The sequence below is a fragment of the Populus trichocarpa genome, chromosome 2 (assembly GCF_000002775.5).
Source record: "Populus trichocarpa isolate Nisqually-1 chromosome 2, P.trichocarpa_v4.1, whole genome shotgun sequence".
NCBI classification, from domain to species: Eukaryota; Viridiplantae; Streptophyta; class Magnoliopsida; order Malpighiales; family Salicaceae; genus Populus; species Populus trichocarpa.
In genome coordinates this window covers 5,600,423-5,626,066 of record NC_037286.2, presented here as the reverse complement: position 1 = coordinate 5,626,066, position 25,644 = coordinate 5,600,423, and the positions used below count along the sequence as shown (strand labels likewise).

General features: G+C 34.1%; 4 protein-coding genes and 1 long non-coding RNA gene across 6 annotated transcripts in view; 3 read left to right on the top strand and 2 right to left on the bottom strand.

Annotated features, from left to right (window-relative positions):
• Positions 1–38: 38 nt before the first annotated feature.
• On the bottom strand, positions 39–6,925 carry LOC18096202 (uncharacterized). Its single transcript, XM_006386295.3, has 2 exons — positions 6,863–6,925; positions 39–2,523 (listed from the first exon to the last, which is right to left on the bottom strand). Exons 1-2 carry the CDS (start codon positions 6,923–6,925, stop codon positions 193–195), a joined length of 2,394 nt encoding a protein of 797 aa, XP_006386357.2. The 3' UTR covers positions 39–192.
• On the top strand, positions 5,268–24,966 carry LOC18096201 (chloroplast processing peptidase). 2 transcript variants are annotated; one of them, XM_052450545.1, is made up of 7 exons: positions 5,268–5,402; positions 20,712–21,030; positions 23,131–23,193; positions 23,288–23,353; positions 23,722–23,808; positions 24,177–24,244; positions 24,569–24,966. In XM_052450545.1, exons 2-7 carry the CDS (start codon positions 20,800–20,802, stop codon positions 24,636–24,638), a joined length of 585 nt encoding a protein of 194 aa, XP_052306505.1. In that variant the 5' UTR covers positions 5,268–5,402; positions 20,712–20,799; the 3' UTR covers positions 24,639–24,966. The 2 variants fall into 2 exon arrangements, with proteins under 2 accessions (XP_052306505.1, XP_006386356.1); XM_006386294.3 differs by lacking the exon at positions 5,268–5,402 and having other exon boundaries at positions 20,577–21,030.
• Positions 14,813–25,644, top strand: part of LOC7466449 (amino acid permease 3) — a 37,582-nt gene continuing 26,750 nt past the window's right edge. The window contains exon 1 of the mRNA XM_052450544.1: positions 14,813–14,843. The gene's annotated coding sequence lies outside the window, so the exon portion shown is untranslated. The remainder of the gene's footprint in view (positions 14,844–25,644) is intronic.
• Positions 15,048–17,288, top strand: LOC7467865 (amino acid permease 3). Its single transcript, XM_002302188.4, has 5 exons — positions 15,048–15,182; positions 15,300–15,533; positions 15,704–15,797; positions 15,926–16,280; positions 16,421–17,288. Exons 1-5 carry the CDS (start codon positions 15,062–15,064, stop codon positions 17,072–17,074), a joined length of 1,458 nt encoding a protein of 485 aa, XP_002302224.4. The 5' UTR covers positions 15,048–15,061; the 3' UTR covers positions 17,075–17,288.
• On the bottom strand, positions 17,800–18,912 carry LOC112326533 (uncharacterized). Its single transcript, XR_002980218.2, has 2 exons — positions 18,426–18,912; positions 17,800–18,336 (listed from the first exon to the last, which is right to left on the bottom strand). It is a non-coding gene; the product is annotated as an uncharacterized LOC112326533 (long non-coding RNA).

The window sequence follows — 25,644 nt, the reverse complement described above, 5'->3', positions numbered from 1 at the left end:
GCCCCTCTGAAATACTTTGCAGACAGAACACGCCAGGCAGCAGAAGCATTACATATTTGGCCATGAAATATAAACACACATAAATATAATATACATGGGATAAAAACAAGATAGCAAAGACATTTTTCACAGAGCAGCATTTCACTACAGCGAGCATCTCTTTTACGTTCATCGGACAGAATAAACCAGGGCTTATGGGCTAGCACTGCTACATTGAGGCTTGGTTGAGTCCCACGGTGCAGCCCAATCACCAAGAACTGGCATTTTATTGAGCCAGTGGCACTCCTCAAAGGAGCACTGTGGTCCGTGACCTGGCCACTCCACATCCTCAGGCTTGATATATGTAGGCCCCCATGCAGGGGTTCCATCCTCGTACGAATTATGTGTCAACCTCTTCAAATCAGAGCCATCCAATTTAACCGTGAAGATCTCTCCATAAGGCTGATAATGATGGGGGTTTGAGATTGGCTCAGCTGATATGCCCCCATAATCTGAGGTAAACACAATACTATTTCCATCGGGGCTAAAATAAGGGTGGTTAGCCCGCCCAGCCGACCCACTTTGAACCAACTTCCTCAAACCAGTTCCATTCGGATGGATCAAAAACAACTCAAAACTTCCTGAACCTGGGTTCTCCCGGTCGGATGCAAAAGCAATCCATTCGCCATCTGGTGACCAATTACACATGGTGTCGCTCCATGGACCCTCTGTCAACCTATAGAGCCCACCGTTCTCCCCTTCCGAAGCATCCATTATATATAAGTTCTTATGACCGGACCGACCGGACCGAAACACTACCCATTTCCCATCGGGTGAAACCGCAGGAAATGCATTGTTTTCACCATTAGAGGTCAACTTTTTAAAACTATTAATTTGCCCCAAATCATCATCAACATTAATGGAGATTATATCTACCTCGGTACTCTCACTGGCAAAAGTGGGTCCAGCACTTGTGTAGACAACACCTTTACGAGCCGGGTTCCAAGCGGTCGAGAATGCCATCCCAGTAAAAACCTGTCGCCGGTTCGAACCGTCCCGGTCCACAACATACAAACCCGGAAAATCAACGTAAGCAATACGGTCACCCCCGGGTGAGAAGGAAGGAAACGACCCGTCAATTCTGAAAAGCGAAATGTCATGTACAGGGCTCTTGACATTCTCCAGTAACAAGTGGGTGCTCTTTTTATCACTGGTAGCACCTCTACATCTGTGGTAACCAACTCGGGCTGAGTCGGGTGAGATAAACGGGTTCAAGTGGTGAGTTTGGGGAGATACTAACCGAGTCAACTGGATAAACTCGTTCTTAACCAGGTCAAATAGCTCTACATGGCGATAATCCGAGTTAGGTCTTCTCGTGGCTACTGCTATAAACTTCTTGTTACCTGGAGAAGTAGCTGGGGTGAACGCGTGAAGACCAGGTGGTGTAACTCGCTCGACGATCACTGACTCAATCGAGATCGGTCCATGATTCGGTAAAGTCGCCTTATAAACACTTATCCAGTTATCCTCTACGCTTCTTCTGTGGAAGTACAAGGTGGACTCGTCGACCCAGCTCGGCCAACCTCCGTGTTCGACCACCTTAACTCGGTTAGTCCCATCACGAGTCAAGAATATATAGATGTCTGTGCTGAGTTCCTCCACTTCACCGCTCCATCCTCTCTCTCCATAAGAAGCGACAGCTGTGTAAACGCCAGAAGGAGAGACTGCAGGGCTAAAATCGGCAATTCCATGTGGTGTGAGTCGCCGAGTCAACCCGGTTGTTAACTCGGTTGCGTACACTGCAGCCCAACTCGTCCTTGGCTCGCCTGGATTTTCATGTGTTGACACGTATACTAAATAATCTCCGCTCACAGTGGGCTTATCCTTCATCGAAATTCCACCTTTTCCATCCAATAAAGGAACTTGTACACGTTTAGGAATTTCAAGGGCTGACCTTGATCGGGCGCTTCGCGGAATATCGACATAAACCGCATCGTAGAAGATATTTGACGATCCACCGCGTTCTGTGACGTAGATGAGGTTCAGGGGGGATGGGTTTTGTTGGCCAGGGGGGTTTATTAGGGTTTTGTTGGTTAAAAGAGAGAGGAGAGAGGAAGATGGAGAAGGGAAGTGGCCGTTGAAGTTTACTGACTCGCCATCTGTAATTCGGAGTTCGTTGGTTTTTGTAGGCGGGTCCCCGGTTGGCAGGGTAAATATGTCAAAGTCATAATCTAATCTGCCAAGTGTGGCAAAGATGATGCTGGTTCCACTAGGAGGTTCATGGGCTACCGTCGCATGGAATAGGGCTAGCGAAAAATGAAGGAGAAGGTTCAGAAATTTTAGGGGTTTCATTGTTTCACTTGTCCAGTGAGCTTCGAGTGTTTTGAGCTTTGAGGTGAGGATAATAGAAGAAGATGAGATTGGTGGTGGAAGAGTTGACGTGGTGTGGAATAGCTGGGCCACGGAAACATGCACACGTGGCAAAGTGAGGAGATGTGAGTTGAGATGTGGGGCCCGCAATGAATACGTAAGGGGAGTCAATTTTTATCTACAGAACAGAGATGGTAGCGTTTTGGTTGTATGTGAGTAAAAGTATCTGCCACTTGTTCCGTTAATGGATTTGGGCTTTAAAGATGTACTGCAGTTATGTTTCTGTTTAATCCACACTTGCTGCATGTTTGGAATTTCATTTTAAATTGTGTAAATTATACTTTTAGGGGTATTTCAGGTATTTACTGTATTGAAAAAAATAAAAAGACTAAAAAGCTCATGGACATCGATTTAAATTTTATTGTTTTTAAGGGTAACTAAGTTATTTTATTGTGCAAAAAAAAATGAGAAGACTAATTTACCTCCGATCAATTTAGTAATACCAATAAAATCTCATGAAAAGACCATCCCCCTCGCCCCAATTATCACTTCATTAGTTGTTAATGTGGAGGGAAAAATATCATTTCATTATTCAAATCCACAATGAAATATGAGTGTTTGGATAGTAAAATAGTGAGCTCTTTTAGTTTTTTATGTAACTGAATAGATGGTATGCATTATTCATCGGGTTGATTTTTATTTATTTTTACAGTAAAAGAGGATGTCAAGTTGACAATAGCGTTTATAATGGAGTAAGAATAATCTAGGACATGAGTCATTGATTTGAATAGGTTCAATAAGCTCGGTTAAATTAATAATATAATTATAAAAAAAACAATGACCAATCAAAAAAATAAATACATGTCAACGAGTAAGAGGTGCTCACACTTTTTGAGTGGTGTGTGTGGTGCCTATCGGCTGTCAAACACCGCTTTTCACAATAGTGTTGAAAGCGTCATGCTATTCTCTCCCCAATGGTCAGAAGTGCGCACATGACATATCAGCAGTTGGGCTCCGATTGATTTTTTTTCTTTTCCCCACTCTCTTCTCTCTCGTCACCTCAGATTTCGTGTTAGCTTTTCTAAAAATCAAATGTGTTGTGTTAGTTTTTGTTTGTATTAATTTTGATTCTTATTCTCTTGATTGCTACTTGTTTTGTTGTTAATGCTTTTTTAAAATTGATTTTTTTTTCAATTTCATCCCACAATATTTTTTCATTTATTTTTCTATCCATTTTGGTCCTTATTTTTATGATTGTTTCTTTCTTTTTTTCAATTTCATCCATTAGCATTTTATATCATTCAATTTATTTTTTATCAAATTTAGTCATTACTATTTTGATTGCTATTTTTATGTTTTCTTTATTTTTTTTTATTTTTTTTTTAGTTCTCATTATTTTCTTTCATTTAGTTTTTTATAACATGCTTGATCCTTATTATTTTGATTGCTATTTGTTTTATTTTTTATATTTTGATGATTAAGAATTTTGCTTCATGATTTTTTCATGTTTGCCTTATTTGGGGTAATCTCGATCTCATGACCAAGGTTTTGAGTTCCGAAAGATTAGCTCGGTTTAACTTTGATTTTTAGGTCATTTGTTTAATTGTTTTTTATTCCATCATTCGACATTGAGTTTTTGGGCTTTGAACTTCATTGTTCTTTCAACTTTTTTTTTTTATTGGGTTATTCTGATCTCATATCATGAGTCACATACTAGTCGAGTTAATCCGAGTTGACTCAGTTTTTTTTACTGCATTTTTAATTAATATTTTTAAGTTTTGTCTTTCATCATTTAGTTTGAGAGTTGACATCTATTGTTTTATTTAATTTTTTTTGTATGAGTTTATCACAATCCCACAACCAGGTCGTGAATTCGATATCCTGACTTAACGTAAGTTTTTTGTTATTTTTTTAAACTGATTGTTTTTTTCTAGTTCTTTCTTTGTCATTTGATTTAGCCATCCTTGAATTGATTAAGTGGCAAAAAGAATGGAGTTTTGATGATTGTGTCAATATAAGTTTTATTCCAAACAAATTATAGTTTATATATTTATATAAAAAAACAAAATATAAGATGTGTCATAATTGATAATTTATGTCATAAAATAGTTAAAATTATTTTTTAAAATATTTTTTATTTAAAAATATATGAAGATAATATTTTTTTTATTAAAATTCATATCCACGAGCTTATTGGATTAATCCCATTTTAAGTTCACGATCTAAGTATTTTTATAGTTTTTTTCAATATTTTATACTTATATTTACCATTCATGCAATGTAATATGCGGAACTCACCATATGTATATTCAACATGGCCAAAATTGAAATGTCAATTTGACATCCGCAGATGCAACTGTGTTTAGCAATTTAATAGAAACCTTTTTTGTATCGGTAATCTTAAGCATTATCTAACATTGTGATTAAGGTGTTTTCTTAAGGGATTTTTGTAAAAAAAAAGTAAAAAAATAATAAATAAATATTTTTAACACAAGAATATCAAAATCATAAAAAATCACTTAAAAAATTATCAATTTAATATTTTTTTTTAAAAAAATATTTTTAAAAATGTATTACCAAACATATACCTTCTATTATGTATTTTCTAATTTGATAATAAGAAATATATTAGAGTCAATTTAAACATCAATTGAGACTAAATCCCATTTCAAAACAATTTTAAAAAAATTCTTATATTAATATAATGCATTTAAAAAAATTAATTTTTTTTTCAGATATCAGTCTCAAAAGAACTCAAAAAATAAAAAAATACATTCTCAATCACTAATCAACCACGCATTTAAATTTAAATGATGACACTGTACATAGTGTTATATTCGCCTAATTTAAAAAATAATTATCAGCTACAGGAGTATTTAGCGGTGTATGTACGCGTTCTAGTGGTAGTTTGGTCGCAAAAAAGTAAGGCCCGGCAGTGTGAACAAGAAGAATCTGCCTCTCTCTCTCTGGTTGAAACTTCCTCAACAAGATTGAGTTAGTCAATAAATACATAGCACATCACCCCTTTTCCTCTCTTTCTCTGTCTCCGAAACCTTTAAGCCTCGCATTTTCTTCGTAGTTTGCTGCATCGGTCCGTCCTTTTGATTTTTCCATCACCTTTAGTTCCGCAACACTTTACAATGAGTTTCTTGAGGCCATCTGCATTGAATAATTTCTTTATAACATCCGCCACAGTACTAAAATGGATGCCATGCTAGAGCTGGGGGTTTCTTCGATGACCTGGTCTTGATGGGTTGTTAAGGCTTCTTGTTCTGGTGCTTTTGTGGTCTACTTTTTCAGAGCTTCGCTTCATCCCGTCGTCCTCCATGTACCCGACTCTTCGTGTTGGCGATCGTATCATCATTGAAAAGGTTTATCATTTTTAACATCATCCCTTGAACATCTATGCTTTGGTATCATGTGATAATTTTCGCTAGGGGTTGGTTTAGTTTGCTTGCCTTCTACAGTGGCATTTAAATGGTATGTCGATATAATAATTACTTTTCATTTCCTTAAAATACAATCAATGTGTTGCTTAACAAAGTTCAATTATCTGTCATAATTGCACAAGTGATCAGGCACTGCTACTTGAAATGGGAAAGATGAACGTATTTGCACCTCCCATTTCTTTATTGCTTGATCAACTTTAGGCATCCTATGGGACAAGTAGAATCCAGGGACACGTTTTATAAATCTGGGTTCTCTCATTTTTACCTTCCTGATCGGTTAAGAGAGAAAAAAAAGAATCTAGTTTTATTCCTCAATAAGCATTGAAGGTATATTTTTGTATCTCGCTCACTCTACCTTTTAAAATACTTTAGTTATTGTGCGAGGTTCTCCAGGTGAAAAATTCCATCCTTTTTCTGGGAATATATGTCCATCTATATTGTATAGATGACATTTCTTGTCAGCTTGCTGTTTGCGTATTTCCACAATTTATCTGGCTAGTTTAGCTGGAGTGAGAAGACTTGATTGTTTCTGTAGAGATTCTTTCCATAGTCTGAAAGGTGCGCTTTTAATTCCTTCTTTTCAAGTCTGCAGTGATGTAAATTACACTTAAGTGTTTTCTCAAAATACATAGTTTGTTCCATCATTTTGAGAAAGTGATTTCTGTCAAAGATGAAATCTACTTTTCATCGCAGCAAGTCATTTCGGTCCTCTGAAGTAGGTTTGAAGTACTCCTTAGGTTGCCGAGGATTCCTCATTATGTTTCTATGTAGATTATAGTCCGATTGTTCACTCCAGATCATATTTAATTGCCTGTAAGAAGTGCGAGATTCATGTAAAAAGAAACCATGAGTGCAATCCTTGTCAAAAACATATAGGTAGTCACCCTCTGCTATGTATGAGCTCATTCACTGAATGGGTAACATCACTCTTGCATTGTAATTTGTAAATGCAAAATCCGGAGTTGTACTCGATTAGCCAGCCAACCTGATTTTCTTATGAAACATCATTGCAGCAAGATAGGCAGGCGTGGCGTTGTTTGAAGTCAGATTCTTGTAGAAGGTACTTTATTGGTTGACAGGGCTATTCTGAGTAGTTTTCCTTTGAAAAACAGTTTTGTAACTACCATTGACATGATATGTTCTTGTTACCATTGGGTGCTGGGGATCCAAATTTGATGGCCACTAACTCATCTACAAAAGACTTACAACTTTCTGAATTATACTTCCGCTATATCTCCCTTTAATCAGACAATTTATCCAGCTTGTTGCTTTGTTAAGCTGGGGGTGTTTCTGTACCCTTTTCATCAACAAGGGAGCGTTCTATCCCATCCTTTAATGGGGCCATATTTATGGAAGCTCTGTGAAGGCTGTGTTTGACCAGAAAGAATTGTTAGTTGAGGCTTGTATTTTCTTAGCGATAGTGTTAGGTTCATGTTCATGAAGGAACTAGAGAAGTTTGGTCCCTAAATATCATGACATCTGCACTTCAGTTGCTAGATCCAATACATATTATTGAAGAATATTGAACTTTCACATGTGTTAGCAAACAGAAAATCGTTTGCCATATGATTAGCATTATTGGACGAATATAACAGTGTCATTGAATTGAGTAATGAATGGTACCAGGATGTTCACTTGCTGAATTGATCGCAACATTTATTGCAACCAGTCGGAAAATTGTCAGTATAATCAAATAGCGATGTTTGCCAATGGTTCCATGGACGTGTTTTGATAACTGAGAAGTTAACGAGAGAATACTTGTCAGTTGAAAACCATTTTGCAAGTCTGTGAGGAAGAATTCTTCAATCTTTGAGAAATCTAGATGCACATGCTTTGTCATTTCTTGAACCTGATTGCAAATGTTGTTCTTTTGTACTTTGGATTCAATGGAATCATTTTTGTGCTTGATTAGGCATTTTAAACCACGTCTCTGAAAATGCTTTTTTTGGGTCTTATTGTTAACATCGTACACTTTGGGTTTTAATTAACCAGTGGCACTCCAAACCTCTCAGGCCTCATACTAGTAGAAGCCTTTTTTGTATCGGTAATCTTAAGCATTATCTGACATTGTGATTAAGGTGTTTTTTTAAGGGATTTTTGTAAAATAATAATAATAAATAAATAAATAAATGTTTTTAAATATTTTTTATACAAGAATATCAAAATCATAAAAAATTATCAATTTAATATTTTTTAAAACAAAAAAACCTTTTAAAAAATGTATTACCAAACATATACCTTCTATTATGTATTTTCTAATTTGATAATAAAAAATATATTAGAGTCAATTTAAACATCAACGGAGACTAAATCCCATTTCTAAACAATTTTTTTAAAATTCTTATATTAATATAATGCGTTTAAAAAAATTAATTTTTTTTCAGATATCAGTCTCAAAAGAACTCAAAAAATAAAAAAATAAAAAATACATTCTCCATCACTAATCAAGCACGCATTTAAATCTAAATGATGACACTGTACATAGTGTTATATTTGCCTAATTTTAAAAATAATTATCAGCTACAGCGGTATTTAGCGGTGTATGTAGTGGTAGTTTGGTCGCAAAAAAGTAAAGCCCGGCAGTGTGCACAAGAAGAATCTGCCTTTCTCTCTCTGGTTGAAACTTCCTCAACAAGATTGAGTTAGTCAATAAATACATAGCACATCACCCCTTTCTCTCTCTTTCTCTGTCTCCGAAAAACCTTTAAGCCTCGCATTTCTTCGTAGTTTGCTGCATCGGTCCGTCCCTTTTTTATTTTTCCACCACCTTTAGTTCCGCAACACTTTACAATGAGTGTAGCTACTGTTCACTTCACTGAATAGTATAGCATGATAATTAATTCTATGAACAGTGCGCACAAGAAGCGGCAATTGCTTGCTTTCCTTTCCCCTGCATTTCGGATGAAAAACACTGTGGGATCCATTAACAGTGAAGTATGTTTTTTTCTTTATCAAACAGTTTGTATCTATATTTTAAGTAAAACACATACGCAATTTCTTAAACAAACATTATCTTATAAATACCTACCATTCCATGCCTTCCATTGTATCCCTGAAATCAACTTGCTCTTTTCTCTAGCTAATAGGCGGTGGAGTGGGGACTCATGGCAAAAGGGTGGTGCTGACTCAGCAGTGAGCACTGAGCAATTTCTTTAATTCTTACAATGAAATTGTGAAATCGATCCGGTTTTAACAGTTGGATTGATTTTACACGAATTTGATAGATTTTACTTGTTTTTGAGTTTTTAATTTAATTTTATATATTTTTATATGTTTTGACTCATAAAATCGTACGATTTTACAAGTCAAAACGTATTTTTGATAACATTGGGTAAGGACAATATCTTAAGAGGCTTGAGCCCGTTTGTTTGCTATAAAGTATTTTTTTTTTAAGTGAATTCCGGGAAAGTGAATTATTTTTTGATGTTTGGTAGTGTAATGGAAAATAAGTTGAAAAACATTTTCCAGTGTTTGGTTATGTCATGGAAAATGAGCTGGGAAATAGCTTATTAATGTTTTATTTTTTTCAAGTTTATTAAAATAATAAGGAACAAATATTACAAATTAAAAAGTTGAATGGGAATGAAATTGAAAAAAAAATTTCAGAAATTATCTCAAATAAAATAAATAATAATCAAAATAACAGAGATCAAATCTAACAAATAAAAAAATTGAAAGATGAAGAAATTAAAATAATAATAATTATCATTTCATAAATTATTTCAAATAAAATAAGTAACAATCAAAAGAATGATGATCAAATTTGATAGATAAAAAATTACAATTAAAAAATGATAAGAGAAAAGCAAAAAACAATTATAAAAATGAGAATCAAAGTTAATATAAAAATGAAATTATAAGGGATAAAATTGAAAAAAAAATTCAAAACAAAATGTATATAGCAATAAAAAGTTTAAGGACCAAATTTGATATAATCAGCAAATAATATAATATTTTTAAATTTTTCACAACGTCCGGAAAGTATTTTCCATCCAAAATAAAAGGAAAATACTTTTCTGGAAATCAAACTAAATTTTCCTTTGACTGGAAAATGTTTTCGGTTGATCAATTTTTCTAATGACAAACAAACATAAGAAAGTTTGGAAAATAATTTTCAGAAAAGCACTTTCTATCAAATAAACGAAGCCTTAGTCGTATAATTTTTTTTTTGGTGAAAAATTAACTCAATCTATATGATCTATATGATGTAGCTTGCACATTTAAAAAAATTAAGATTTTTGTTATAATGAAGTACTCATACGAAACATTTATTCAACTTTCATATTAATATTTGATCCAGAGTGAAATCTCACCATCAAGCATTTATTTCTTACCAAGGCCACATGCATGGTTTGTGTGGAAATGATATTTCCTCACACATCAATACATATTTCTGATATTTAAAATCTTAAGAATTAACTTAGCATATGGGTTAGGTGATTAAATCAAAATGAGAAACCAAATTAATGAGGACTCAATTGAGATAGAAGTTATAGTTCGGGAACTAATTTCATATTTTCCCCACATGAAAAATAAAAAAATACATAACGTGTTTAAAACACGTGTCCTTGTTTTTACCACCAGTCTGACTAATCCTCTTGCATTCCATTGCATTCCACTATCCACTCTAGCCTTTTTAATTAACAATACCCACGCCTTTTATTTTTATTATATTAATATTTTTAGTTTTTTTTTATATGGTTTTTTTTTTCTTTTCTCAAGATTGACTTTTTTAAAAAAAAATTGTATGTTTTTTTTAAAATTATTTTTGCTGATTTTTTTTTAATATTAAACTGGTTGAGGATTTAATTTTATTATTTAAAAAAATATATTGTAGATTGCTATAATATTTCCATGTATAAAGGTCGTTGAGATGTTTTTAAGTCTTTAACTTGTTTGAAAAGGTAGATTGAGAAAGTTTTTTTTTTCATTTTGTTTTTTGGACTAATTTATTGATTTTTGAGTTGAGAGATTGATTTATTGACATAGTAATAATATTTATTAGGTGTTTTTAAGTGAAAATAGATTGAAAAAAGATTTTTTGGATCCAAAAAAATCCCAAAATCAAATTTCCAACCACCTATCTAATATTTTTTTCTTTTTTTTTATGATTTTTTTTCCAAAATAGTTCTTTTTTGGTTTTTTTTTCATATTGAGCTGGTTGAGAATTTAGTTTTGTAGTTTTTTTTATAAAAAAAACATTATAGATTACTATATTATTCCCCCCACATGGTTTTTGTTTTGGTACAATATTTCTTCATATGTTTGTTTTTTTCAAAATTATCTTTGTTGAAATTTTTTTTTAATATTGAGCTGGTTGAGAATTTAACTTTAGCTTTCTCCACATGTTTTTCTTTATTTTTTTATTTTTATTTTTGCTTTTATGTTTTTTTCCCAAAATTGTCTTCTTTATTTTTTGTTTTTTTTGTGTTTTTTTTCAAAATTATTTTTGTCGATTTTATTTTTTTAATATCGAGCTGGTTGAAAATTTAGTTTTGTAGTTTTTTCTTTAAAACACTGTTGATTGCTACAGTGTTTTTTCATATGGCTTTTTTATTTTTTTTGTTTTTTTTTCAGAATTGTCTTTGTCAGTTTTAGTTTTTTTTTTTTTTTTTCATATTGAGCTGGTTGATAATTTAGCTTTATAGTTTTTTTCTTGAAAAAAAACATTGTGGATTGATACAATATTTCCCCACATGATTTTTTCTTGCTACAGTGTTTCCACCATTTTTTTTATTGATTTTTTTTTAAAATTATCTTTGTTGAATTTTTTTTTTCATATTGAGCTAGTTAAAAATTTAGTTTTATAGTTTTTTTTTAAAACATTGTTGATTGTTAAAGTATTTTTTCATATTATTTTTTTTATTATAAATTTTTGACAATGCACAAATATATCATAAACCCGTGACAACATGCGTGCGCATAGCAACTAGTTAATTACTAAAAGTTGAGAGTACTGTCCTTGTTTCTCTCTGTCTCTCGTACACCAACACAACTCAATTCCAACCTTCACCTACTGCCACTGCTACCTCTCTGTTATATCATAAATATGAACACGAGCCTAAGGAATCGCCAAGTTTTCGATATCTCCATTGACACGCATCAACAAGGTGGCTCCAGGTGGTTTGATGACGATGGCCGTCTAAAGCGAACTGGTATTTCACAACTTCTTTACATTATATTTGTCCATTTGCTATGATTAAGTAAGATTTCCAAGAAAATATATATTCTGTTCAACTTATATATATTCTGTTCAACTTCAATTGTTTCCAGGGACCGTATGGACTGCAAGTGCTCACATCATAACATTATTTGTTTCAACTACATTAAGATCCTCACATAGTCACCCCATATAAATTAAGTAGATATTATATATAATTTGCAACCAAAGCCATGCCCGGTGCTGGCAAGCAATGGTGATAGTGGCTAAAGTAAGGAATCTCTCTTTTAAACACAAAAGTGGCACAGTAACTCTTTTGATTGCAGCTTTACAAAAAAAAAAAAAAAAAGAATGTTTCCGGAAGGGGACAAGAAACACCCTTGCAAAATAACACGAGACAAAAACCTAACTCCTTGATTCATGCGTTAAAATAATCTAATATAACGCTCAAATCCCAGCCCAACTGCTTTAACTGTCTTTATCTAACTACAGTGAATGGATGGAGCTTGATTGAAATCCAGAAGGCAACAATAAAATAAAAATTACAAGTATCCCAATATTTCGAAACCACGTGCCTCTGCAATATTTATGTTTTTTTTTCCTGGGCTGCCTCGTGCCTCTTATAAATACCCACCATTCCATGCCTTCCATTGTATCCCTGAAATCAACTCGCTAATTTCTCTAGCTAATAAGAGCAGTTCCTCTGTCTGATACATAGCACACTCTCTTTGTCTCTCCCTCTCGAAGCACCTATTGTAAATTGTAAAATATACTAAAACTGCTCAGTATTTCACTGTGCAAGTCTACAGTGAAACGCTGAGCAGCTGCTTTCTCTTTTTTTTTTTTTTGCTTTTTTACTTTTTTTTAAGTTGTTTTGTTTTATTTTTTTAAGCTGTTTTTTTTATTTTTTTAATGATTTTTTTTGTTAAATTTTTTTTTAATGTTAAATTTTTTTATATTTAGTTATCAAACTTTCATGACACGGGTTCCGGGTTTGACGGGTTAACCCAAACTTTTTTTCTGGTTTACCTTTTAATTAATTATTTTTTCGAGTGCAGTCTAAAGTGAAACGCTGAGCTGTTTTTTTTTGTTTTTGTTTTTTTTAAGCTGTTTTTTTCTTTGTTTTTTTTAATGAATTTTTTTTTGTTAATGTTAAATTTTTTTCTATTTAGTTATCAAACTTTCATGACACGGGTTCCGGGTTTGATGGGTTAACCCGGATTTTTTTCTGGTTTTTCTTTTTAATTAATTTTTTCGTTTAATTTAGTTTGTTAATGTTAAATTTTTTCTATTTAGTTATCAAACTTTCATGACATGGATTCCGGGTTTGACGGGTTAACCCAGCTAATTCTGGGTTAACCCGTAATTTTTTTTTCCTATTCAGTTATCAAATTTTCATAAATAGCTAAAAGGAATCAGTGTCAGTGCAGTCCACAGTAAAACACTGATTCCTTAGGTATTTTTTTTTGTTTTTGTTTTTTTTTTTAAGTTGTCTAAGTTTTTTTAGCTGTTTTTTTTATGCTTTTTGGGATTTTTTTTTGCTTCTTTCTTTGTTTTTTTTTAATTAATTTTTTTCGTTTAGTTTAGTTTGTTAATGTTAAATTTCTTTCTATTTAGTTATTAGACTTTCATGACACATATCCCGAGTTTCACGGGTTAACCTGGTTTCACGAGTGAACCCAGTTAATTCCGGGTTGACCCGTCAATTTTTTTTTATTATTTTCATAAATAGTTTTGTTTAATTTAGTTTGTTAATGTTAAATTTTTTTTTATTTAGTTATCAGACTTTCATGACACAAATATTGGGTTTAACAGGTTAATATGGTTTGACGAGTTAATCCAGATTTTTTTTTCTTTTTAATTAATTTTTTTATTTTAGTTCAGTTTGTTAATGTTCACTTTTTTTTATTTAGTTACCAGACATTCATGACACGGATCCCGGGTTTAACGGGTTAACTTGGTTTGACGAGTTAACCTGAATTTTATTTTAATTTTTGCTTTTTTTTTTCTTTTTAATTATTTTTTTCGTTTAGTTTAGTTTGTTAATGTTAAATTTCTTTCTATTTAGTTTTTTTTCTTCTTAGAGGTTTTCTTTCTTTTATTTTTTCTTTTTAATTAATTTTATTTAATTAATTTAGTTTATTAATGTTAAATTTTTTTCTAAGTAGTTCTCGGCTGATGCCTTTAGTTTTTTTTTATGCCTTTGACTGTGGACTGCACAGTGCAGTTCACAGTGAAAAGGCTGATGCCTTTTGTTTTTTTTTTAATTAATTTTTTTCGTTTAATTTAAATTGTTAATGGTAAATTTTTTTCTATTTAGTTATCAAACTTTCATTACACGGATTCCGGGTTTGACAGGTTAACCTGATTTGACGAGCTAGCCCAGTTAATTATAGGTTAACCCATTAATTTGTTTTTTTCTTTTTAATTATCAAACTTTCACGATGCGAATTCAAGGTATGACGGGTTAACCTGGTTTGAAGGGTTAACCCAATTAATTCATATATTTTTTTCTTTTTTTCATTAGTTTTTTTCTTCCTGTTGGTTTTTTTTCTTTTTAACTAATCTATTTAATTATCACACTTTTATGACACGACCTTGCAGCCAGACCCACATCCAATGCTATTGGGTTTGATATTGCAGTCCAAACACTTTTATGCTAAGGGTTAACCCAAGTTTAATGTTATTATTAATATTATAAACAATACTCTTGGGTCAGGCGTTGCAACCAAACCTCAGACTCTTGGGTATAACTTTGCAAAAAAACCTAACACTTTTGGATCTTGGCTATTTTTAAAATGCAAAAAATAATTGACCCGTGGCATCGCGCGGGGCATGTAACTAGTAAAAACTATACGCTAAACCAAATTGGGTTTTCTTGGGAGGTGTGTGATTGTGTCTCTGTTTCGGTCTGAGACTAATTCCATACTTGAAACCGGACTTGGATCGATCAAGGAGGGAGCCTCGTCACGTTCTTTCGACACTTCTTTCCACTTTCTTTCATGTTACTGTATTCAGTGCACAGACTCTAGTATACTTCAAGTCATTAGAGATTCTTTTATAGCATAACTCACACAATTATTGGTATCTTTTGTTAACAAAGATGGGTGAGAACACATCCGCAGAGAACCAACTCCCTCACCAGGTTTTCAGCGTCTCAATTGACACCAATCCACGAAGTGGCTCCGAGTGGTTTGATGATGATGGCCGCCCCAAACGAACTGGTAACTTTACTCTTCTTTATTTAGTATTCTGGACAACTCTGAAAGAAGAAGAAAAAATATTAGCCATGGGGTCGTGTTTTTTATCCTGAGTCTTTCTTTTGTTGTTTCTTTAAACAGGAACTGTGTGGACTGCAAGTGCTCACATCATAACAGCTGTTATTGGGTCTGGAGTTCTCTCCTTGGCTTGGGCTATTGGTCAGCTTGGATGGATTGCTGGACCAGCTGTGATGCTTTTGTTCTCGCTTGTCACTTACTATACTTCGACTCTGCTCTCCGCCTGCTACCGCTCTGGTGATCCTATTACCGGCAAGAGAAACTACACCTACATGGATGTTGTTCGGGCCAATCTTGGTAACTAACTAGTCCTGCTACGTACCATATACATATATATATATATATATATATATATATATATATATATATATATATAAGCTACTAAATATATACAGATATTGGGCTTGATATTTTTAAAAAATATAATTTCTTGATAATATGTTTCTTTTTTTTTAAAATTTTCTCAGGTGATGTTAAGGTCAAGATATGTGGATTTGTTCTGTACCTGAATCCTTTTGGAGTTGCCACTGGCTACACAATTGCATCATCTATAAGCATGATGTAAGCTTTCACTTTCAAGTCAACAAAAACTCAATTTTTTTCTTTGTTCTTACTTGTAATCGCTGATCATGCCTAGATATATTATGAATTCTTTGGGCTAACGGTCCTCTTCCTTTCTACACTTACAGGGCAATAAAGAGGTCAAATTGTTTTCACAAGAGTGGTGGAAAAAATCCATGCCGTATGAATGCCAATCCATATATGATAGGGTTTGGTATAACTGAGATACTTTTGTCTCAAATTCCTGGATTTGATCAGTTACACTGGCTCTCTCTTGTCGCTGCAGTCATGTCCTTCACTTACGCATCAATTGGTCTAGGTCTTGGCATTGGTAAAGTTATAGAAAATGGAAAAATTAGTGGAAGTCTAACTGGAATAAGCATTGGCACTGTGACTCAAACCCAAAAGATATGGATTAGCTTCCAAGCACTCGGTAACATTGCTTTTGCCTATTCTTTCTCCATGATCCTCGTTGAAATTCAGGTGCGCGCTAACATTATATATATATATATATATATATTTGCAGCCTACTCATTTCGTTTGCTAACATTATACATAGGATATGCTGGATAATTTCTCTTAGAATTTAAACTAACCTACAAGGTTTGTATCATAATTAACAGGACACAATCAAATCCCCACCATCAGAAGCCAAGACAATGAAGAAGGCAACTCTAATAAGTGTTGTAGTCACAACCCTTTTCTACATGTTCTGTGGCTGCTTTGGCTATGCTGCTTTTGGGGACTTGTCCCCTGGAAACCTCCTTACTGGATTTGGCTTTTATAACCCATACTGGCTTCTTGATATTGCCAATGCTGCCATAGTGATTCACCTTGTTGGCGCATACCAGGTCTCCTGCCAACCTCTCTATGCTTTCATCGAAAAAGAAGCAGCTCAAAGATTTCCAGATAGTGAATTCATTACGAAAGACATCAATATCCCGATTCCTGGTTTCCGCCCCTACAATCTCAATCTCTTTAGAATGATTTGGAGGACCCTCTTTGTGGTCCTCACCACTGTGATTTCAATGCTCCTTCCCTTCTTTAATGACATAGTTGGTTTACTTGGGGCTTTGGGATTTTGGCCATTGACGGTTTACTTCCCTGTGGAGATGTATATTGTACAAAAGAAGATACCAAAGTGGAGCACAAGATGGCTCTGCCTGCAGATCCTAAGTGTTGCTTGCCTCATTATCACTATAGCTGCCGCTGCTGGCTCTGTTGCTGGAATTGTCGGCGATCTCAAGTCGATCAAACCCTTCCAGACCAGTTACTAAATCAGTGCAATATCAGCAGTCAAGAATGGGCAATTAGAAGACAAATTAAAAGGTTTAGATTATAAGGGAGGCTAAACCTCGAAGCTGCGATTTACTTTGCAAGACTAAGATCTTAATTAGGAGGGTTAGTAGTGCTTTTTAGAAGTTTCAACTGTAACCTATACGATGTATCATGCTCGGTTACGAAATTTCAGATTTTTTGTTTGTTTTCCTACGTATGGACCAAGTTTCCTGAACCTGTGGAATATTGTGGGATGTTTCTACCGAGAAAATTACTTGCCAAGGCCTCATGGTTTTGCTTATTTTGCTCCTTCCTCGTTCATTAATACGATCTTGGCATTTGAGGTGAAAATAGTTGCTTGGCGTATGGCTAAGGTTAATCACTAATCAGTACTCCCTGGTGGAAAATTTAATTTGATATTGATCTACGCCACCGAGTTCCAACGACTTCGTTACAGCTTGAGTAGAAGAAAAAAAATAAAAGACATGTTGCTACCAAACCTATCTTTTTATAAAAATTTAAAATTTTTTAAAAATAATAAAAAAATAATGAAAATCTAAAAAATATATTTTTTAATATATATTCTTTTAAATTTTCAAATATCTTTAGAATGTGTTAGATTTTTAACATATTATTTTTCAAATTAATGATTTTTTTATTTAAATCAACATTGATATTAATCGTTTTTAAAATCTTAAAATATAAAAATAAATAAAAAAATCAATTTGCAAAGCAAAAAGAAAGTTGAGGGATTAATTTTAACAGCAAACAACATTTTACCTATAAATATAATATCTATATAAAAAAATATAAATATAAACATTTTACCTATAATTTTAATCCCTCCTTTTGAATTTTTGCCTTCTTCCCCTGCACCCGGTGTAACCTCCCCTCTCAGCCACAAGACAGTCAGCTCACCACTTTGATTTTCTTCTCTCAGCCGCCACCTGAAAGCCCCTCACTTCCTTTTGTTTTCCTCTCAACCGACCGAAAAGCACACCAGCCCTCATTTTCCTTTTCTCCTGAACCAGCCGCCAGCTCGCCAAGACCAAAAACGGGCAGAGCCGTTCCCCGTCTCCACCGACCCCCTTCACTGTCAGCCATATCAGCGCTGTCCTCACAGGAGACCAGCCCCACAGACGCCGTCTCCAGCTTTCCCCATCTCTGCTAAACCGAACCAGACATCCCCTCCATTCAGCCTGCAATAGCAGCGGCCAAAGCAACAACCCGAATCCAGCGTCGTCGCCGCCAGATCTGACACCTGAAAAAGAAGGAAAGAACAGCAAATCAGAACAGAAAAACAGATCTGTAAGGGGGGAGAAGTAGATCTGAAAAAGAAAGAAAATTTACTCGACTGCCTGTTGCATTTTCTCTTGTTGCAGGTGACGGTGATCTTCACCGCATGCAGGGAAGGGAAGAGCGGAACAAACCGTTACAGATCACCTGTTGCCTGGACTCCCTCGCGATGGCGCGTGAACCCACTCGCTGCCAGTGTCGGCCGCTCATGGAGAAGACGCGCCGCCACTATTCCAGCAGAGTTCAGAAGACTTCCCAGCAGTTCCTGGAATTTTAGGGGCTATTTTGTTATTTTGTAATTTTTGAATTGTATTTGATTTATTTTGAATATAGTTATTTTGTAATCATGTAAATCATGGTTGTATGTGTAAATCATGGGAAAAGTGTGTGCAAAACATAGTAAAAGTGAATGTGTCTGATTTTTTTTTATTTTTGTTGGATGGATGGTTTTAATTTTTTTTTTGATAAACCAGAAAGAGAAAGATAAAATAAAAATTTAATATTTTGATTTGTTGACTTTAAGAAAGTTTTAGAAAACTTTAAGAAAGTTCTATTTCTAATATTTGATGGAAAGAGAAAAAAATTTTAAAATTTTGATTTGTTGACTTTAAGAAAGTTTTAGAAAACTTTAAGAAAGTTGTATTTCTAATATTTGATTAATATTTGATGGAAAGATAAAAAAAATTTAAAATTTTTTAACGTATTAAAATTACAAAGCAGTCTATCTCTCAGATAGGGTGTGATAGTGATAGGGGTTTTAATATTTTTTCTAATCACAAATGGACGGCGGTTTGTATTTTTATTTTTATAAACATACATTCTCAATTCCTAAAGCTTTTAGAAATTCAAATTTGGAATAAAATTTTAATTTTTTAATTTTACTATTTCTCGTTAGAGAGAATAGAGAGAAAGGTTAATTGGCTTTTTTTTTTGTTAGAGAGAGGAGAGAGAAAGGTTAGTGGGTTTTGATGGTAAAAAAAAAGAAGAAGTTATTGTTAAAAATAATTTTGATGAAAAAAATTAATCTTGTTGTTCATAAGTTTTATTTGAGAGAAAAAATTAATCTTTTGGGTTTAAGTTAGTTTTTCATTTTTTGACTGATTTTTTTTTAAGGCATGAAGGGGTTTATGCTATGGGTAATTATTTTCGGTTCGATTCGGTTTTTATCAAAAAAATAACCAAATCGAATTTTTTAAAAAAAGTCCGAACCGAAATTATTTTTTGTTTTTCCGGTTTGACTCGGTTTTCTCGGTTTTTCGGTTAATAGGTTTAGGGCCTGTTTGTTTCTACGTTTCAAAAGCGCTTTTGACAAAATTTAAAATTTTTTTATTTTTTTATTAACTTCAAATTAATATATTTTTAGTGTTTTCAAATCATTTTGATGTGCTGATGTTAAAAATAATTTTTAAAAAATAAAAAAAATCATTGGCATGCATTTTGGCACGAAAAGCTATTTGAAAAGCAACCGCAACCACACTGCCAAACAAACCCTTAATTAGTTTTTTTTTTCGGTTCAGTTTTTTTAATTATTTTTTTTTCTGATTTTCTCAGTTTAATTGATTTTTCAGTTTTTTTCTCACCCCTAATTTATACAATGTAATATGTGGAACACATCATACATACATTTAGTATGGCCACAATTGAAGTGTCAATATGACATCCGTGGATGCAACTGTATCGGTAATCTTAAGCATTATCTGACATTGTGATTAAGGTGTTTTTTTAAGGGATTTTTGTAAAAAATAATAAATAATAAATAATTTTTTTAAAATATTTTTTATACAAGAATATCAAAATCATAAAAAATTATCAATTTAATATTTTTTAAAACAAAAAAACCTTTTAAAAAATGTATTACCAAACATATACCTTCTATTATGTATTTTCTAATTTGATAATAAGAAATATATTAGAGTCAATTTAAACATCAACGGAGACTAAATCCCATTTCTAAACAATTTTTTTAAAATTCTTATATTAATATAATGCGTTTAAAAAAATTAATTTTTTTTCAGATATCAGTCTCAAAAGAACTCAAAAAATAAAAAAATAAAAAATACATTCTCCATCACTAATCAACCACGCATTTAAATCTAAATGATGACACTGTACATAGTGTTATATTTGCCTAATTTTAAAAATAATTATCAGCTACAGCGGTATTTAGCGGTGTATGTACGCGTTCTAGTGGTAGTTTGGTCGCAAAAAAGTAAAGCCCGGCAGTGTGGACAAGAAGAATCTGCCTCTCTCTCTCTGGTTGAAACTTCCTCAACAAGATTGAGTTAGTCAATAAATACATAGCACATCACCCCTTTCTCTCTCTTTCTCTGTCTCCGAAACCTTTAAGCCTCGCATTTTCTTCGTAGTTTGCTGAATCGGTCCGTCCTTTTTGATTTTTCCATCACCTTTAGTTCCGCAACACTTTACAATGAGTTTCTTGAGGCCATCTGCATTGAATAATTTCTTTATAACATCCGCCACAGTACTAAAATGGATGCCATGCCAGAGCTGGGGGTTTCTTCGATGGCCTGGTCTTGATGGGTTGTTAAGGCTTCTTGTTCTGGTGCTTTTGTGGTCTACTTTTTCAGAGCTTCGCTTCATCCCGTCGTCCTCCATGTACCCGACTCTTCGTGTTGGCGATCGTATCATCATTGAAAAGGTTTATCATTTTTAACATCATCCCTTGAACATCTATGCTTTGGTATCGTGTGATAATTTTCGCTAGGGGTTGGTTTAGTTTGCTTGCCTTCTACAGTGGCGTTTAAATGGTATGTCGATATAATAATTACTTTTCATTTCCTGAAAATACAATCAATGTGTTGTTTAACAAAGTTCAATTATCTGTCATATTTGCACAAGTGATCAGGCACTGCTACTTGAAATGGGAAAGATGAACGTATTTGCACCTCCCATTTCTTTATTGCTTGATCAACTTTAGGCATCCTATGGGACAAGTAGAATCCAGGGACACGTTTTATAAATCTGGGTTCTCTCATTTTTACCTTCCTGATCGGTTAAGACAGAAAAAAAAGAAGCTAGTTTTATTCCTCAATAAGCATTGAAGGTATATTTTTGTATCTCACTCACTCTACCTTTTAAAATACTTTAGTTGTTGTGCGAGGTTCTCCAGGTGAAAAATTCCAACCTTTTTCTGGGAATATATGTCCATCTATATTGTATAGATGACATTTCTTGTCAGTTTGCTGTTTGCTGTTTGCGTATTTCCACAATTTATCTGGCTAGTTTAGCTGGAGTGAGAAGACTTGATTGTTTCTATAGAGATTCTTTCCATAGTCTGGAAGGTGCTTTTAATTCCTTCTTTTCAAGTCCGCAGTGATGTTAATTACACTTAAGTGTTTTCTCAAAATTTATAGTTTGTTCCATCATTTTGAGAAAGTGATTTCTGTCAAAGATTAAATCTGCTTTTCATCGCAGCAAGTCATTTCGGTCCTCTGAAGTAGGTTTGAAATACTCCTTAGGTTGCAGAGGATTCCTCATTATGTTTCTATGTAGATTATAGTCCGATTGTTCACTCCAGATCATATTTAATTGCCTGTAAGAAGTGCGAGATTCATGTAAAAAGCAACCATGAGTGCAATCATTGTCAAAAACAGATAGGTAGTCACCCTCTGCAATGTATGAGCGCATTCACTGAATGGGTAACATCACTCTTGCATTGTAATTTGTAAATGCAAAATCCGGAGTTGTACTCGATTAGTCAGCCAACCTGATTTTCTTATGAAACATCATTGAAGCAAGATGGGCAGGCGTGGCGTTGTTCGAAGTCAGATTCTTGTAGAAGGTACTTTATTGGTTTACAGGGCTATTCTGAGTAGTTTTCCTTTGAAAAACAGTTTTGTAACTACCATTGACATGATTATGTTCTTGTTACCATTGGGTGCTGGGGATCCAAATTTGATGGCCACTAACTCATCTACAAAAGACTTACAACTTTCTGAATTATAGTTCGCTATATCTCCCTTTAATCAGACAATTTATCCAGCTTGTTGCTTTGTTAAGCTGGGGGTGTTTCTGTACCCTTTTCATCAACAAGGGAGTGTTCTATCCCATCCTTTAATGGGGCCATATTTATGGAAGCTCTGTGAAGGCTGTGTTTGACCAGAAAGAATTGTTAGTTGAGGCTTGTATTTTCTTAGCGATAGTGTTAGATTCATGTTCTTGAAGGAACCTAGAGAAGTTTGGTCCCTAAATATCATGACATCTGCACTTCAGTTGCTAGATCCAATACATATTATTGAAGAATATTGAACTTTCACATGTGTTAGGAAACAGAAAATCGTTTGCCATATGATTAGCATTATTGAACGAATATAACAGTGTCATTGAATTGAGTAATGAATGGTACCAGGATGTTCACTTGAATTGATCGCAACATTTATTTCAACCAGCGGGAAAATTGTCAGTATAATCAAATAGCAATGTTTGCCAATGGTTCCATGGACATGTTTTGATAACTGAGAAGTTAACGAGAGAATACTTGTCAGTTAAAAACCATTTTGCAAGTCTGTGAGGAAGAATTCTTCAATCTTTGAGAAATCTAGATGCGCATGCTTCGCTATTTCTTGAACCTGATTGCAAATGTTGTTCTTTTGTATATTGGATTCAATGGAATCATTTTTGTGCTTGATTTGGCATTTTAAACCTTGTTTTATTTCTCTGAGAATGCATTTTTTTCGTCTTACTGTTAACATTGTACACTTTGGGTTTTAACTAACCAGTGGCACTCCAAACTTCTCAGGCCTCATACTATCTCAAGGTACCGGCTATAAATGATATAGTTACATTCCGAGCTCCGAAACAGGTTTGTCTTCATGGTGCGAAATCCTCCTGATTTCCATTTATATGGTTTTCTTTTTATTAGGTGTATTAATTTTGTTTTGCGTTGTCTATGGCAGCTCGGAATCACAGGGGAAGATGTTTTCATAAAGAGAGTTGTTGCAAAGGCAGGAGACTTGGTTCAGGTAAGATTTTCTTTCTTCCTTCCCCAGCAGTATGCAGGGAGGTATTAAATTGAAAGTCTAATTAAGAATGGGATAAAGGGTTACAAGTTTTAGATTGGTTGCATCAGCATCCCATACTGTTATTTAAACTTTCTTTTAATTGCTATTTGATTGATTATGAAAAACAATTCTTTGTTACTGCTTGTTGGAAAAGGTTTTGTATCCTTCAGCAGCTCATGGCTGCATGGTTTATGATCAATATACAAATTCAAATAAAACCTAGCTCCAGATTCCATCCTTATTTCATTCTCTTATTTAACATTTTAAGACTTAGAAGCTGTGGCTATATTAATGTGGAAATCTTCCATGTTCTATTCCAATACTTGCAGGTTCACCATGGATCACTTTATGTCAATGGAATTGCCCAAACCGAAGACTTCCTAGTCGAGCAACCTGCATATACATCTAATTTAACTGTGCGCTTCTTCATTCTTACCTTTTTATGTTTCTGTAATGTTGCATGCCTTGCAAGCATTTTTCAAGGCTAGCAAAATATGTCCATGAAGGCATGAACCCCATGTTGGGGCTGAAAAAACTGAGCAAATGGCTCACAAGCTGGTAAAAATGCTCATAACAAAACGTGCACATAGTTGTTTGATGAGGTTCATAAATGTGAACATGAAGAAGCCTAGCCTAGTCAAATTAAAAGAAAGCTTGATGAATCCCAATTACTGGCACTTGGATTCACTTTGAGCTTTGGATGGTATCCCTTTAAATGTATCATTTTCTCTAGAAATGCTATGTTTTTGCTTTCTGCTAACTTTGCTCTTGTACTGGTTTGCAGTATGTGCCTGAAGGTCATGTTTATGTGCTGGGTGATAACCGTAATAACAGCTACGACTCCCATGTTTGGTAGTATTCTCGAGCCTGTTGTTGCTACATCTATATTTCATTAAGAAAATTTAAGAAGAAATTATCTTTAGGTTCCTTGCATGTATTCCCAGCTTCACTTCCGAGGGACATGTATGCGATATTCAAGATTTTATGGAGTGTCCCTTTTAGGATTTTCTTGTTCACTAGAGTTAACACAAAAGGAATTTTCTTTTCCAAATTTAGGAACTCGTCTCTCATACCGATGACCACCCAAATCAGGGTTTTATTTTTCAATTCTAGATGTATTTTTGGTTAACATCAGTGTTAACTCGTTCTTTTGGTTTTGACATTTGTCTATGGCAGGGGACCCCTTCCTATAAAGAACGTTATTGGAAGATTTGTAACGTGTTGCTACAGGCCTTCAAACAAATGACAGCATGATGATTGGAGATGAGCTGGAGATGCAGGAACCCCCCATGTCGTGGCAGATACTATGAGCATAAACTCATATCTTGTTTTGCAATGCCTGGAGCCCACTGCTGAATTCCCGTCTCGAAGACACAAATTTATTAAGTGAATATCACATTAATTTTGTGTTCTTTATTCATTCATTGCTGTGTTTTCATGCTTGCAAGTGGTGTACCAGAGGATGGGTCGTAATTTCTACTTCTTGTGGATGCTCTAGAGTAGAACAAGTAGATCATTGTGTATTACTACATTCTTTAGATTTATTAAACTATGCATGAACTTATTTCCAGCAAGATGCTTCCAGCTGCTTGTATCACGTCAAACAAACAAGGCAGAGTAAATCGGGAATGAGTGCTTCTACGCTCCATTCTAAAAGCAGGTAGCAACCTTTCAAATTGCTTCTTGTTTGGCTTCGAGATAAAGCACGTTCTAATCATTTTGTGCCCTGTTGCGCACCTGGCATCCCTTTCAAAATTTGGGTGCTCGAATATAAAGTAGGGTAAACTGTTTTTTAGCCCTTACCGATTCAGAAATGTTAAACTTGTGCCTTGTAGTTGAAAGAATTTTTAACGTCAAACTATATTAATGATTTCAAAGAGTTCCAGCTTGATTGGATCATATTTTAAGTCCATGGAGGGCCAAAATATAGTTTACCCTATCAAATATTTTCATCTACCACAGGAAGCATGGGTGGAATTAGTGGGCTGATGAACTGGTTAGACGTAGATTAGTGATGCAAGTTACGGTGATAAAAAATGATCCCACTTGGATGGACGATAAGCTTACTTGCTGGATGGGCATTGAAGTGCAAGTGATCCCATTATTTAGGTTTTTCAAGTGGTGACATTGCAATCAAATTGAGGGCGAAGCTCCCCTCTTGCAACTTTTCGGAAGGCAAGGAAGCAAGGGTGCTCCTGCCTCCTTGCATGGATTCTAATTCTGTAGGGAAAATTTGTAATTCATACGGAGCT